The 15,177-nt window shown below is 38.8% G+C and overlaps 1 protein-coding gene across 3 annotated transcripts in view; it reads left to right on the top strand.

Annotated features, from left to right (window-relative positions):
* The window catches only part of DOCK4 (dedicator of cytokinesis 4), a 182,204-nt gene that overhangs the window by 136,897 nt on the left and 30,130 nt on the right, over window positions 1-15,177 (top strand). For all 3 annotated transcript variants that reach the window (XM_072146918.1, XM_072146919.1, XM_072146916.1), the window contains 10 exons: window positions 1,155-1,241; window positions 3,997-4,101; window positions 4,528-4,669; window positions 5,499-5,665; window positions 6,480-6,566; window positions 9,800-9,976; window positions 10,452-10,535; window positions 12,176-12,295; window positions 12,559-12,680; window positions 13,871-13,991. In XM_072146918.1, coding sequence (XP_072003019.1) covers window positions 1,155-1,241; window positions 3,997-4,101; window positions 4,528-4,669; window positions 5,499-5,665; window positions 6,480-6,566; window positions 9,800-9,976; window positions 10,452-10,535; window positions 12,176-12,295; window positions 12,559-12,680; window positions 13,871-13,991 — 1,212 coding nt within the window. The remainder of the gene's footprint in view (window positions 1-1,154; window positions 1,242-3,996; window positions 4,102-4,527; window positions 4,670-5,498; window positions 5,666-6,479; window positions 6,567-9,799; window positions 9,977-10,451; window positions 10,536-12,175; window positions 12,296-12,558; window positions 12,681-13,870; window positions 13,992-15,177) is intronic.

Below are 15,177 nucleotides of genomic sequence, written 5' to 3'. Positions count from 1 at the left end.
AGTTGGAATTAAAACCAGGGGTCTGTTATGTTTATGACCTATGATATGGTAAGGTCATCTATAGTGCGGTTTGAAGGTCATCTATAGTACGGTTTGATTCTCTGTCATCCCATCAGTAAGCCAATTCTGTCAGCCTGCTACACTGCAGTAATAAAATAGAACAATGCCAGAAGTATTGCTCCATTCGCTGTGAAGTGGCAAACCCCAGCAACTACAGTTCAGCTCCTATCCAAGTCAATACATTAAAACATTCAAAGAGTAATACAGGCGGTCCCCTAGTTAAGGACACCCGACTTACAGACGATCCATAGTTACAGACGGACCCCTCTGCCCACTGTGACTTCTGGTGAGGCTCTCTGGATGCTTTACCCAGACTGCAATGACCAGCTGTAAGGTGTCTGTAATGAAGCTTTATTGATAATTCTTGGTCCAATTACAGCAAAAAATTTTGAAACTCCAATTGTCACTGGGGCAAAAAAAAGATTGTCTGGAACTACAATAATAACAAATACAGTTTCGACTTACATACAAATTCAACTTAAGAACAAACCTGCGAACCCTATCTTGTAAGTAACCCGGGGACTGCCTGTAGTTTGAAATTAAAACAAATGCCTACAAAAAGATCTTGATATCACTGCTATCATTTTATTGCGTCCTACAGCTTGATAAACAGTAAAGTAAGTATAATATGTTATCTTCTACCACATTAAATTTAGCTGAGCGTTATTGTGCTGTGAGTGAGCTGCCAGCCAAGGCTTCCCCTTATGTTTTGATATGAATCAAGTGTTTATAATTCACTTCTCCAGCTCAGTGATTCCACGTCCCCATTGCACACTGTTCTGGCAAGGTAGGCAGCTCTGAAGATATTCACATACAAGTTGTCTATTTCCTAGCAACAAACCATCTGTTCTGTAGAGATCTCTAACAGTGTCCATACAATTTATACACTCAAAATACATCAATTTGGATGAAAAAGAATTTTTAATGCAATGCATTATGACTTTAGAAAACCTCAGTATTTGACTTTTCATCCCCAGTTGTGCTTACTGGGGATTATGAAGATGCAAATGATAATGAAAGTCACACATGTCTGCGTAAAAATGTATTATCAAAATATCCAAATAAGGACATTTCACCTTTTTTTTTATTCGCAGTGCTGGGAGAATGGAATAATACTTTGCAGAAAACTTGCTGAGCAGTACGAAAACTATTATGACTACAGGAATCTCAGCAAAATGAGGGTAACTCATGCTATGACTCAACTTTTCATTGGTGTAGCATTGACCAGCCTTGCTTAAATTTCAGTTGAATTTTAAATTTTATGACTACCCCTGTTTGTCTTTGTGTGTATATATACAGTATTTTGGCCAAATATAGAGCCCATATTACACTGATGTATAGAGGTCGCACTATCATTCTTCCACAAGGGTAATAATTCTCCTATTACCATTTTTGGGGAGTATTTTTAGCCGAGAATACAGTAATACAAATATTTAACTCGTAGCCGTATATAATGTTAATAGACGCTATTTATACAAGAAAATCATCTGTCAGTATCTTCTGTGCTGAAAAAGCAAATTGTGGCAGTAAAAGTAATATTACGTCATGTAGTAAACGGGGGTACACAACCTGTCGCCAAGTGTACTTTTAAGCATGGCAATTATTTTTGGGGGTAATGGCGCCTGATCGTGTGTCTATGATGCATGGTGATTCGTTAATGTGACCTCTGCTGATGTTACATGCAAAAGTGTATGTTAAACTTCTGTTTAACCCCTTAGCGCTCTGCGCCGTAGCTGTACTGCGCTGAGTCCCGCGAATAGCGCTCAGCGCAGTACAGCTACTGCACAGAGACTATGCCGGTTCAGCGCTGCATAGCAGCCGAACCGGCATCGTTAGCCGTGGGATTTCAACGGTAATCTACCGTTGACATCCCCGGCTAACACCCGCGGTCGGAGTGGGCTCCGATCGCGGGTGTTTAACCCGTTAAATGCCGCGGTCAACGCAACCGCGGCATTTAACATGCCTTCTGGGGGTCTTTACCCCAAGATCGGCCCCCCTGCACCGTTTTCGGGGGGGGGGGGTGATCGCTGTTTTGGCACCTCTGGGGTCCGATCGGGACCCCAGAGAAGCCTGGAGGGATTACCTTTAAGATGGCGTCTGTGTGTCAGCCTATGCATCTGCATAGGCTGGCACTGCTAATACCCTGCAATACATTAGTATTAGTATCAGATGATTGCTTGTTCATATCCCATGGTGGATCATGTAAAAAAAAATGTTTTTCAATAAAAAATTACTTTATAAATCACTAAAAATGCCCATAAGCCCCAAAACATATAAAGAGACATATAACACTCAAAAAAGTCTAAATCATAACACAAACCCCACATATATAGTATCACCGCGTCCGTAACAATCCATAGAATAAAACTAAATAACTATTGAACCCATATGATGAACGCCGTAAAAAAAAACGTTAAAAACCCTCCAAAAATTATGATTTTTACCTATTATATCCCACTAAAAATGCAATAAAAAGTGATCAACAAAACATATGTACTCCAGGTATATGATACCTTTGCAAAGAACAACATGTCCCGCAAAAAACAAGCCATCAACCAGCTCTGTAGCCAAATACGTAACAATGTTATGCCACTTGGAAGACGGCGATGCAAAAATGATAGATTTTTCTCCACATTAGGGTTTTATTTGGCAAATTTAGTAAAACATAAGAAAAAATATTCATGTCTGGTATCCCCATAATCGTATCGACCCATAGAATAAAGATAACATGATTATTAGGCTATACGGTGAACACGAAAAAAAAAAAAGTAAAAAATCCAGTACAGAATTGATGCTTTTCTACTCATGACCTCAAAAAAAGTTCCAAAATTTTCAACAATAGGTGATACCAACCCCAAAATGGTAACACTGGAAAAAGCATCTCGTCCCGCAAAAAAAATGCCGTCACATGGCCCAAATAACGGAAAAGCGAAAATTTTATAGCCTTCAAAAGGGGGCAACGAGAAAACTAAAATCCTGGCAGCTGCAGGGTGCTCCTTCCCTTCTGCGCCTCGCTGTGCCCCCATAACACAAGTAACGGCCACGTGTGGGGGGTCTCTGCACTCAGGAGAAATTGTAGAACAAATTTTATGGTGAGTTTTCTCTTTTTATCTTTTGGAAATGTGTAAATTTTAGGGCTAAATGTATGTATAACTGACTAAATTTGACCATTCTAAATTTCACCGCCATTGTGATTCAATTACTATGAAGATCTCAAGGGGTTAACAATCTTTGTAAATGCTGTTTCTGATAGTTTGAGGGGTGCAGATTTGAAAATGGGTTGGTTATATAGGGGGTTTTTGTTGCTAAATATGTAAAATTTGATTTCAAACAGTATTTATCCCCAAAATAGTCAATTCTGAAAATATGGAAAATCGCTATTCGATTTGTAGGCCGCGTGACGTCAAAATAAATTATCCAAACATTTCAAAAATTATGAAAATGTAAAGTAGACAAATGGGAAATGTTATTCTGCTAGTTATTTAGGTGGTAAATCGATCTGCCTGAAAACGCTGTGATTTTGAATTTCGAAAATGGCAAATTTTTCTAAAAATTCATCTTTTTTTTCTTTTTTTTGTAAATAAACGCAAAACTTATCAGCCAAAATTTACCACTAAAATGAAGTACAACATGTGGGGAAAAAACTATCTCAGAATCACTTTGAGAAGTAAAAGTGTTCAAAAGTTATAACCATATAAAGAGACGCAGGTCAGAATCTAAAAAATGGGACTGAGCCTTAAGCTGTAAAATGGCTGCGTCCTTAAGGGGTTAACTATTAAATGGGACAAACAAATGGGACAGATAAGCAATTTCCCTTAATATAGGTCTAGCTACACTTTAAGTGCCTAAGATCAGATAGCAACAGCATTGAATTAATTGCCCCATAGAAAAATGCTGGCTTTTTGTGTATCTTTTATGTGTCTTTTGTTTGTACAGATGATGGAAGCATCTCTCTATGATAAAATAATGGACCAACAGCGGTTGGAACCTGAGTTCTTCAGGGTTGGATTTTATGGAAAGAAATTCCCATTCTTTTTAAGAGTAAGTGTATATATTTTTTGAGAGTTATGGTTAGGTCCACTATACTTTTAGTATAAACTCATGACAACAGAAATGTATTTGCATACTCAATGCAGTTATATGCAGCCAAGTGTGTTAGCACAAAAAGCCATACTCTTTCAAACAGGTCAAGATCTGCATTAGCAACTGGTTGTCTTGAGTCTGGATACTTTTATGCAATCATCATATTAGTGTTCTTTTTCATACCAAGATATGATCCTACTCCAATTACAATGGCAGCATAATTAGAAATTTTTTTAAAGGTAAAACTTCATAAAGACTGCCTGAATCTGTGTCATTTTATTATTACTGCTTTTTTTAGGCAATCACTCTTTTTTTTAATCTACTCTAAGATGTTAGTTTTTAATCATACTGAAATAGTAGTGGAACAACTTCTCTCATGAACAGAACAAAGAATTTGTTTGTCGGGGCCATGACTACGAGAGACTGGAAGCTTTCCAACAGCGCATGCTTACAGAATTCCCACATGCCATTGCAATGCAGCATGCCAACCAGCCCGACGAGACCATCTTCCAGGCAGAAGCTCAGTGTATCCTTTTTATATATTATATTTTACTGATATTGAGTCCTTTGAGACCAAATTCCCTCAATAACAACACAAAAACATAGCAAACCCCACCTCTGTATGAAGAGGGCACCCCATGAGCCCCCTTCATGCAGCCTCGGCACCTCTGGGCTGTACATGTAGGGCACAGAGTGTGAAGGAGTTAAGGGGGCCCCCCACCAGCAATGTCTGACAGTCAGCTGCCTCCAAGCTGTGACAGTTACTGACTGGCTCTATCGGTGAGAGTGTGCCTGCCCAGCCATAATCTATTGCATTCTGCATGTGGCATGCTTTACAGGAGCTTCTCTACATGCAGAGTCTTAGCCAATGAGTGTTAGGTTTACTTCCTTCCCGATCTGTGAGAGGAGGAGGGAGAACTCTCAGGGAAGTAGTGGCGCGTGGGACTGGTGTGGCGACTGGGGCGACTAGTCAGTACTACAGTCACTGTGCCAGCTAGGCTATTGTGTTTAGAATATTAATTTCAATTTAGAATAGTAATATTGTAACACTGACTGGGCTGCATTCAGTGGGGACCCTACCAGATTTTGTACCCAGGAGCCTCCACTTACCTTAATCTGATAGGAGGCATGATAATTCCATACAAAAACCTAAAAGAGATTACTTTCAATTTAATAGGGTTTCCCAAGATTAAGTAAAAATTTACAGATAAATACAGAGGAAGAAAGCTAATAGCCATAGATGTTTACAGCTATCTGGTGTTACATTTTATTGCATGTAAGTAAATAAATACCTATTGTGTCCATTGAAATGCATATCGAGGTGTTCCTTCTGTTAGCCTTAACTTTGTCCCTAGATTTACAGATTTATGCTGTTACTCCTATTCCTGAAAGCCAAGAGGTTCTTCAGAGAGAGGGTATTCCTGATAATATCAAGAGCTTTTATAAAGTAAATCACATTTGGAGATTCCGGTATGACCGACCTTTCCATAAGGGTACAAAGGACAAGGAAAATGAATTCAAGGTATAATGCAGTCATTGTAATCTTATGCTTCAGTGTCCTAGTTCAAAAGCGTCTGCTGGGAAGTGTAATGTATCTTTAAGAGTGTGTGGAGTGCAAAGGAGGTCACAGTTTCTTCTTTACACATTTCCTATTTCTGCTATTTAACACAAGGAATTTTGTGTTAGCAGACATGACTACTTTGCATTTGAATATTCCCAGCACACATAAAGAGAGCTTTGAATTACATCTAAACATTTATCATCCGGGTGAAAATGGGGAAGTGGATCCCTTGAAAAGACCTTTGTCCTCCGGAGATTTTTTGGAGCTATAGATAGGTTCCCATTTGATAGGACGGTGCATGCAATTTAAAGTAGCGTTAAATAGTATAGTCAATATATATGTTTATGTATGTATGTATAGACACACACTTTTTAGGCTAGTAGACAAATTAACTTAATCTAGTCATGGGCCAGTTTAGTCCATCAAGAACATACTGCATTGTGCACAAGAGACTTTCTTATCACAATCCCTGCATTATTAAAGTTGGTGCAGAGCTGCTTATTATACAGTGCTTTAGAAGCGATGGCATAGTCTCATGACTTGCAAATAAAACAAGTACTGCAGCTTACTGCATGTGTGTGCTCCATAGTACCCACTGAGCCAAGAAGGAAAAAAGGCCCACACAAATAAGGAGTAAGGGATTAGGTATAAAAAAAGGGAGAAAAGGTGGTTGTTATACTGTCTGCTTTATGTGCTTACTCAAGTTGCTGATATATTTGCTTGATTTATTATGTACATTGTGCATTTTAATAATAAATATGTTATCCATTTTAAGAGCCTCTGGGTAGAGAGAACAGCCCTGACCCTGGTGCAAAGTCTGCCTGGTATCTCCCGATGGTTTGAAGTTGAAAAACGTGAAGTGGTAAGTCTTGGTGTGTTTGTTCTTTGCTGTTTCTGTAAAGTGGTGTAAAATATTCACTGTATATGTAAATCTGTGAAGTATTTGGAAAGCACATAATAGTATAGTAAAGATCTGTTACCATGGAAACGCGTGCTGTACTTCCATGACAATCTTACCCTAATTAAATGACTTAATCTGAGAGATAGTTGGAATACGCAGCAATGCTTTTCTCAAGTTTCAATGACTGTGGGAAAGGGCTGCAACAGATCTTTCTTCTAATTAGTTACATGCTATTTTATAGTTTGAGGGACATACATTGCTTTGCACTTATCTCTTATAGGGGGTTTCCAGTATAACAGGAAAACCTCTGTCAGGCAGGAATAGTGGTCTGGTAAAAAAAAAAAGGCAAAAAAACAAAGGTACTTTACCTCCCTCTGTTTCAAGTGTACAGTGTCAGGGTGAAGTCTTTGGAGTCTCCAAAATGTGCTGGCACATCATCCATCAACCCTTAGTACAGACCTTAGTAGACTTATGGTTGTCCTGTATTGGGCTCAAGCCGTGGCCCAACAGAGGTTGTTTTGCTGTACTTATGGGCCTGTCTGACACTGCTGGTGTCTTGTTGATACTTGCTGCTGGATAGTAAATCACTGCAGTCAGTGAGTTGAACCTAGAGGGGTAGTCTTAAACTACTCTATGCCTATGTTTTTTTTAAATCGAACAGTCTACAACCCTACTTTATAATATACTTTAATTAGCAAAAGTGCCTTGATCTCAGATAATATTTCTGGTTCCACATGCACCTGTGACTCTGTTCATCTATGTGGCACTGAAGGAGTTAGCCAAGCACAGAACTCGGCTACTTCTGTCAGTGCCATAGTGAATAGAGCAGTACACGTCCCATCTACTGATTCATGCATTTGTGGTACAACGGACCCCCTTTCTTCTGATCTGTGGGATCCCACGGTTAAGACTCTAATGAGAAGAAAGTTATCCTTTATCCTTTGGATTGAGGAAAACTAGGTGTAACTGGACAACCCCATTAATTCAATAAGAGTTACATGCCTCCTAATTTGGTGCATCTCCAAATGTATACCAACTAGGACCTGGCGTAGCTCTCTATACCTGCTATAATTTCCACTTTCTGTTGTACATTATAGTCAATTTATAAGGCCCTGAAAAGTCATAAACCCTCTCAATAATCCCTGACCCAGTGCAGCCAATTTTTGGAAAATTGACATGAGAGGTGCTGATCTGGCCATGTGCCTAATCTTGAAAATTAAATCATATATATTCTGCCAGATGCTAACATAAAATATCTGGTAAATATCCCCCTCTATATTTCTTATAGCTTTCTCCCAGCATTCATTGTTAATGTATGTACACAGCGTGCCCTGTTAATAGACATCTGGTAACCGTCACATCTGCACATATGGGGCTATATGGCAACAGCTAAAGTAGGAAAAAACGAATTTCCCTGCAGGAGCTCAGCTCTGCCCTAGTGATCAGGTCAGCGACTAACTTGGTGACTGGTTTAAGTTAAAACCCAACACATTTGACCGCATATTACAATATTATGTAATAATATGATTAAAGGGAACCTGTCACCAGGAGACCCATTTTTAGCACTCCCCCAGTCCCCACAGAGCATAGTACATACACTGCCAAAGTGTTTTTGTATTAAAAAATTGGTTTTACAGAAAAAAAGATATGTTATATTGTACCTTTCATTAGCATCTGCTGTGTGACTAGGCAGTTGCCCCCCCCCCCCCCCGCATCCCTTGGGAAACAGCTTCTCCATGTGGCCTGTTCAAATATATGCAAAAAACACCCATCATTTGGCTTAGTGACGCCCCCTGCTCCTCTACAGCCAATCCCGAGTGTGGGGAGTTATTCATATATTTGAAAAGGTCACATGTTTCCCAAGGGTGGGGGGGACTGCTCCTTTCCAGCCCCTCCCATTAGGCAACTGCCTAGTCACACAGCAGATGCTAAAAAACTGTTTGGCAGTGTATGTACTATGCTCTGTGGGGACTGGGGGAGTGAAAAAAATGGGTCTCCTGGTGACAGGTTCCCTTTAACTGCAAATTTCATACAGCATCATTTTAAATTCATAAACATTTATTCCACGCTTTATTTGGTATAGTCAGAATGTAAAAATGATGTAAAGACTACAGTGTGCACACCATGTAATACATACAGATATTAAGTATGATAAAGTATATTTTCCACAGTATAAAACTGTAATCTTGATATAGTGAAATAAATTGCCTGTTTTTGGCATCTTGAGAATTTTGTATGTCCGTCTTGTTTCCCAAGCCTTTACAAACAAACAAACATACAAACAAAAGGCTAGTGTCTGTGACCTTAATTTGCAGGCTGGATTTCTGGAAGTGCACAAGCAAGGCCTGCTATAGTTTCCCAGTCTATGGTTCGTGATGTATAAGAGCTGTTATTAAGCTATCCACTGCCAGCTGCAGGAGATTCTGTTTCCTCCCCCCTCCATTTTTTGTTTTTTAAAGGATGCTATTGAAAGCATATATTTTACAAGCAATGCATGCTTTGTAGTGGTGTTCCTGATAACAGGCGCATGTTCATTCCTATTAAGTTCTGTGAAAAAAGATTTTCGCCCCTTCAGATGTTGGCACTTTATGGTTATTGATCTTCAAACGTAGTGTAATAGATCAGACAAAAATATATATGAATGTCCATGAAGGCATGAGTTAAAACGAGTGCGAGAGAGGTCTTAAATGTCTAACATAATATGATGTAGGAATGTTTGCTGCTTAAAGGGGTTGTCCGGGGATAAAAAAAAATACATATGGCGGGGGAGCTTAAAAAACAATAAACTACTTCTACTCAAGCTACTTATACTCTGGCGCTCCTGTACACCCATGGCAGCGCCCGTCACTTGTGACCCCTAGTTGTTTATTTTCTATTATGTGTGTATGTACATATCAATATCAGTTTGGATAGAGCCTAACACCGAGTTCCCACACAATTAGCTCCATCCATTGCCAGAAACTGAGCTAGGAGCGCAGCTCCATTCTTTTTTCAGAGGCCGAGCTGGGTTACTGCATCTTAGCCTCTACACATCGAGTACCTCTATGCTCATAACAGCTGATAACCAACTATCATAAAACGGTCATCAATATCTATAACCCCCAAAACTCCTTTAATGTTTTGAGTCCCTAGCAGCTGAAGGTAAGCTAAAAAGTAAAGGAGTAATTTCATCTTATTGTTCATGTTTTTTGTAGGCTGAGATGAGTCCACTTGAAAATGCAATTGAAGTCTTAGAAAATAAGAATCAGCAACTGAGAACTCTTATTAGTCAGTGTCAAACACGGCAGATGCAAAATATAAACCCCCTAACAATGTGCCTGAATGGGGTTATTGATGCTGCAGTTAATGGAGGAGTTTCAAGATATCAAGAGGTAATATATGTGTATTAATTTTACATTCACTTTATTACTTATACAGTTCTAATTGACATATGTAACACATAGGTAAGCCACAAGATGATTAGTTTTTCAAGACTCTCTTGTTTTTACAGTCATATGAAGTAATATTGTATGTGCAGCCACCCAGTGGTTGTCTTGTGAATTGTGCCTTGACAAGCTTTTTGATAGTATGTCATGATATTTCTGCAAAATGGATGGATTGCAATACGGAGTGTATTAATCTTAATAGGCCACTGTGCACACTTTTACGAAACACCCCTGGGTGCTTTATTGTTTTTTTTGGAGGCGACTTTGGCAATGACACATTTATAGTTAATAAAGATGGAGATTCTCCTGTAAAGTAAATCAGTTCACAATCTTTATATAAAATATGCTTAATCAGTGTTCTTTTGGGTAATTTCTTCAGCCTGTGACTGTTGCCTTTACCCACTCACCTTACGTTTTATAGGCATTCTTTGTTAAGGAATACATCTTCAACCACCCCGAGGATGGAGATAAGATCTCGCGTCTGAGAGAACTGATGCTGGAACAGGTAGTGTGCATAAAAAAAGTAATAATAATTATCGATGTCAAAAATATAGAATTTGGGACACTAAACCACCCAAAGGTCCTTATGGACCGTTTGTTTAGTGTCCCAAATAGCACTGCATGATCTTTTTGCATGGATGCATAAAAAAAACAAAAAAAACAAAAAAAAAACAACAAGAAAAAACACATTTATACGTACCTCACTCCTGCTTCTGCCCAGTGCCTGTGCTTTGAGGCAGGTAAAGCCAGCATAGTGGCTTCACTGCGCAAGAGCTGTAGTTACGGCACATTCATTATGAAGCCAAAGTATTGTCTTGGCTTCATTCAAGCATCATGAGAGGGGGTGCTAGACACTGGATCTTCAGATGTGCTCACATCTAGGCAAGTATAAATGTTTTTTTTTTTTTCAAAATTGAGAACATGTTAAGTTCCATACAAGTCGATTTGGGACCATATGGACCTGTAGTTGGTTACGGGTTTCGAACTGACAGGCTCTTTTCAAATCACAATGCCTGGAGTCACATACAGACTCCAGACTGTCATGACGGTGGGTCGTTGCTCCCTAGTATGAAAAACATCGTCATCATGGGTGTGAACGGTGGATGTTTGCTGCAATATTCAGCAAAACAGTAGGTCTCTATGGAGAGGACTCTGCTTGCGCACCCCTTGCTGCACACTAATGTACTATTATGTCAGTTTTGTCACAAAGGATGAAATAAAAGAACTATGTATCAATCAGCTCAATTTTTAAAAGACATCTACCATCAGATCAGATTTTTTTATCTTAGAATTCCTGCATTTCGGCAAAATTAAAGTTAATAAAATATGCTCTGCACCCCTTTATTTCTTCTACTTCTTCAATACTGCGTTATACAGTTTGTGAGAGAGGGAGGTACAATGCAGTAGAGGGTAGGTAGGGCTTACCTAATGCTTGTATTATCGCTTTTAACCAAGTTACAATGTTTGTAAAATGAAAGTTTGTCTTGCAATATGCTTGCAGACCAGGTTACTCATAATCCAAGGTCCCACTGTAATTGTATTTTCTGTGGAGGACTAAAAGTGCAATGGAAATGCTTATTACCGTATATACTCGAGTATAAGCCGACCCGAGTTTAAGCTGAGACCCCTAATTTTACCACAGAAAACTGGGAAAACCTATTGACTCGAGTATAAGCCAAGGGTGTAGTATACAGCCAGCCTGCCCCCGTGTAGCATACAGCCAGCCTGCCCCCGTGTAGCATACAGATAAAAAAAATAAACTTAATACTCACCCTCCGGTGTAATGACGCCATCAGCGGCGACAGCGCCGCATCGTAGTGTGCGACAGCCGGCAGATCACATGGACACGACTCTGCCGGCTAGAGAAGATAGAAGACAGAAGAGGAGACACGGGGAGCTGCCAGGAGCTGCGACAGGGAGTCGGGAGCCGCCGCAAGGAACATCGGGGACACTGGAGGGTGAGTATTAGGTTTTTTTTTTTTATCATTGACTCGCGTATAAGCCGAGGTGAGGTTTTTCAGCACATTTTTTGTGCTGAAAAACTCGGCTTATACACGAATATATACGGTAACCTTGTAAAGTATTGTACTCTATACTTGACCATTAAATGTACATGTCAGTAACTCGGTCTTAATTTTTTTTCAGGCTCAGATATTAGAATTTGGGTTAGCTGTTCATGAGAAATTTGTTCCTCAAGATATGAGACCACTGCACAAGAAAATGGTTGATCAGTTCTTTGTACTCAAATCAAGTCTGGGAATACAGGTATAGTTTATCCAGAATTCTGACACAGAGAGTTGGTGAATTCATGTATTACATGATTTCAAGTTGTGAGACATTAAGCAACAGTGACATCTTTTGGTTAATAGCCTTCATTACTTCTCATAAGGAAAACAAATTCGGGAATGTGTGACTCCAGGCAATATTGTTGTTTTTCCGTGTCTTCTACATTTTGCCAGTTACAGTTTTATTTATAGCTTACAATTTAACCAAATAATGACCCTAACATTTTTTCATTGGACAATCAGGATTTCTCGGCATGTGTACCACCTTCTCCTGTTAATTTTCCCAATGGAAGTCCTCGCATCCCCAGAAACTCAGCACCAGCTATTATGGGTCCAGATGCTGTTCGCGTGGTACCAAGGAGAAGGTATGTTCCAACATTGGATCTGTTATATGTTACTAAGTGTATTCTATCTAGACTAAATGCACATGGAAAAGAATAGGAAATGCTCATCTTTGGAAAGCTGTTTAAGTTTCAAATTTCTTTCTCATCAGGAGCCCTTTTTCTGGATTCCCATGTCCACACAGAGAATAGTGTACACATTGCTAAAGAGATTTTATAGTTAAACTGTCTTTTTCTGAAAAAAAAAAAAAAAGATAAGTTAGATCAAAGTTTAACTTACTGTATGCAGAGTTGTGTCCCTAGGTACATGGGAGTGGCCAGTGAGGAGAAACCCCCACCCCCCCCACCTTTGGGAAGCCGCTCCGTCATGCGTCTATTTCAAATTTAAAAATACCTCCCATTTCTACTCCCATTTTATTAGAAAAACACAGTTTTACTTAAAAAAAAAAAAAAGAAAAACTCTTTTAGTAAAGTGTACGCTATTTTCTGTGGAGACATGTGGGAGCCAGAAAAAGGGCTTCCCTTTAACCCTGACTGAAAAGCTAAAAACAATACATGTTTTTAGTGGGGTATTCAGACCAGTCAGACCAAAACTGATAAAACTAAATAATGTCTGTAATACCACCTCTTCTACATGGTGCTATACTGCTGTTTAACTCCACATACTGCATGATGGCCACTAGCTGCAACTCATGTGTCCTGTCCTGAGTAGTCTGGCATAATCACCGGGTTATCCAGAATACTTGGGTGGCTCAATTGGAATATCAGGAGCCATACAAAAATGTATTTGGTTCCTGTAGCCACTGTGGATATATTACATATGTATTAATTAATACTGTACTACATACATTTTAAGAATTTAAACTAGATGTTTTAAATGCTGCAAAAGCTATCTGTGTTTTGTATAGTTAAATAGTAAAGAAAAGCTGAGCAAATAAGTGTTCCTATAATGCTGTTTACCTGTCTTTATAGTTTATTTCAAATTCACAACATGAATATTTAACATTGATATTTTTGCCTTGTTGTAATGCTTTGAGTAATAACTTGTCACATAGAAAAACAAGCCAGAAGGTGTTAAAGTAGGGGCATGTTGTCCTTCTATGCACTGGCTTACTAAAAAGATTTTTTTTGTCTGCCACCATCTACAGTCATTTTCAATTTTTATGAAGTTAACATATTTCTTATAGTTTAATTTTCTTTTATTTCATGAACAGCCCATTGAGTTATCCAGCGGTAAATAGATATTCTTCATCTTCCCTCTCCTCTCAAGCTTCAGCTGAAGTTAGTAACTTGACAGGGCAATCAGAAAGTTCCGATGAAGTGTTCCACATGCAGGTAGGTATAGTCTTGAGGATACACTTTCCAAATCTCAGAACATTTTATCTTAGCTCAGTACTGTAATCTGAAGATTAAAAATGTAAGGGATTTTTCATTGGTTACTGACTATTTACTATTTCTTCCTCATATATGCTTATAAAGCATGCCACATTTTTGGAAATGAGCTTGAAACTTTAAGACAGAATAGTGTGTCAGGAATTAGAGTGAAATATTGTTGATGCAGTAAATTTGTGATCTATGCCAGACAACTTTAAGGAAATCTACTATCATAATAATGCATGATAAGCCAATGATCCAGGTACCGTGACTTTAGTAATCTTCTTCTTAGATTTGTTTTCAGTGGCCACCTTTCTTCTAAAAATCAACTTTTAAAATTATGCTAAGAAACCAGAAGGGTTCTAGGTGTTATTACCAGAGCCCCTCTGTGCTGCAGCTTTCCAGGCTGTTTCATTGTTTCCCCCTACACCTCTGCTCCATCAGCACTTAACCCCTACCCTCTGCCTAATCTCAATGCATTAGAGATACCTTTAGCACTTAGTGGGAAGTGCTCCTGTGCACTGAAACAACCTGAATCTGGATTATGGTGGGGCTCTAGTTACATACCCAGAGCCCTTTAGGCTCATTAACATAATTGTAAAAGTTGATTTCAAAAGAAAGGAGGTCATGGATAACAAAAAGGAAGGTTACCACAGTCACAGTGCCTGGATCTATAAGGAGGAAATCTACCATCAAAATCCGTCTTCACAATAGAGAATTTGTAGTCTTAGAAATTATCCAGCAGACACTAGTTTCTTTATATAGCTTTTAAGATTATAATAAACATGTTAGTTAAACTTCCAAAACTGTATGACACCTTTAAAGTTATAGTACAGTATGTTAAAAAAAAATTTAATCACAGTTTGGCTAAACCTTGTCTGGACTACTGTCTGTTTGTCCTGAACATTAGATCTGTAATTGTAAAGACAAAATGAATCCCTGTAAAGCTGGAAACGGTCTAGATAAAGAAACAACTTTATTGATAGCCTGTATGGTCTCATTCATGTTCCTATCTTTACAGGAAATAATCAGGGCTATTTGTGGCATAAACCACCACAGGTCCTTATGACCCAGTGGTTAAGTGTCTTAAATTGCTATATATGAGTGCTGCCCATGGAAAGAAGAAAAAAAAAATGATCTTTACATG

This window comes from Engystomops pustulosus, chromosome 4 (assembly GCF_040894005.1).
Source record: "Engystomops pustulosus chromosome 4, aEngPut4.maternal, whole genome shotgun sequence".
Classification (NCBI taxonomy): domain Eukaryota; kingdom Metazoa; phylum Chordata; class Amphibia; order Anura; family Leptodactylidae; genus Engystomops; species Engystomops pustulosus.
Note: the sequence above shows the minus strand (reverse complement) of the source record. Positions and strands in the feature narration are given on the sequence as shown.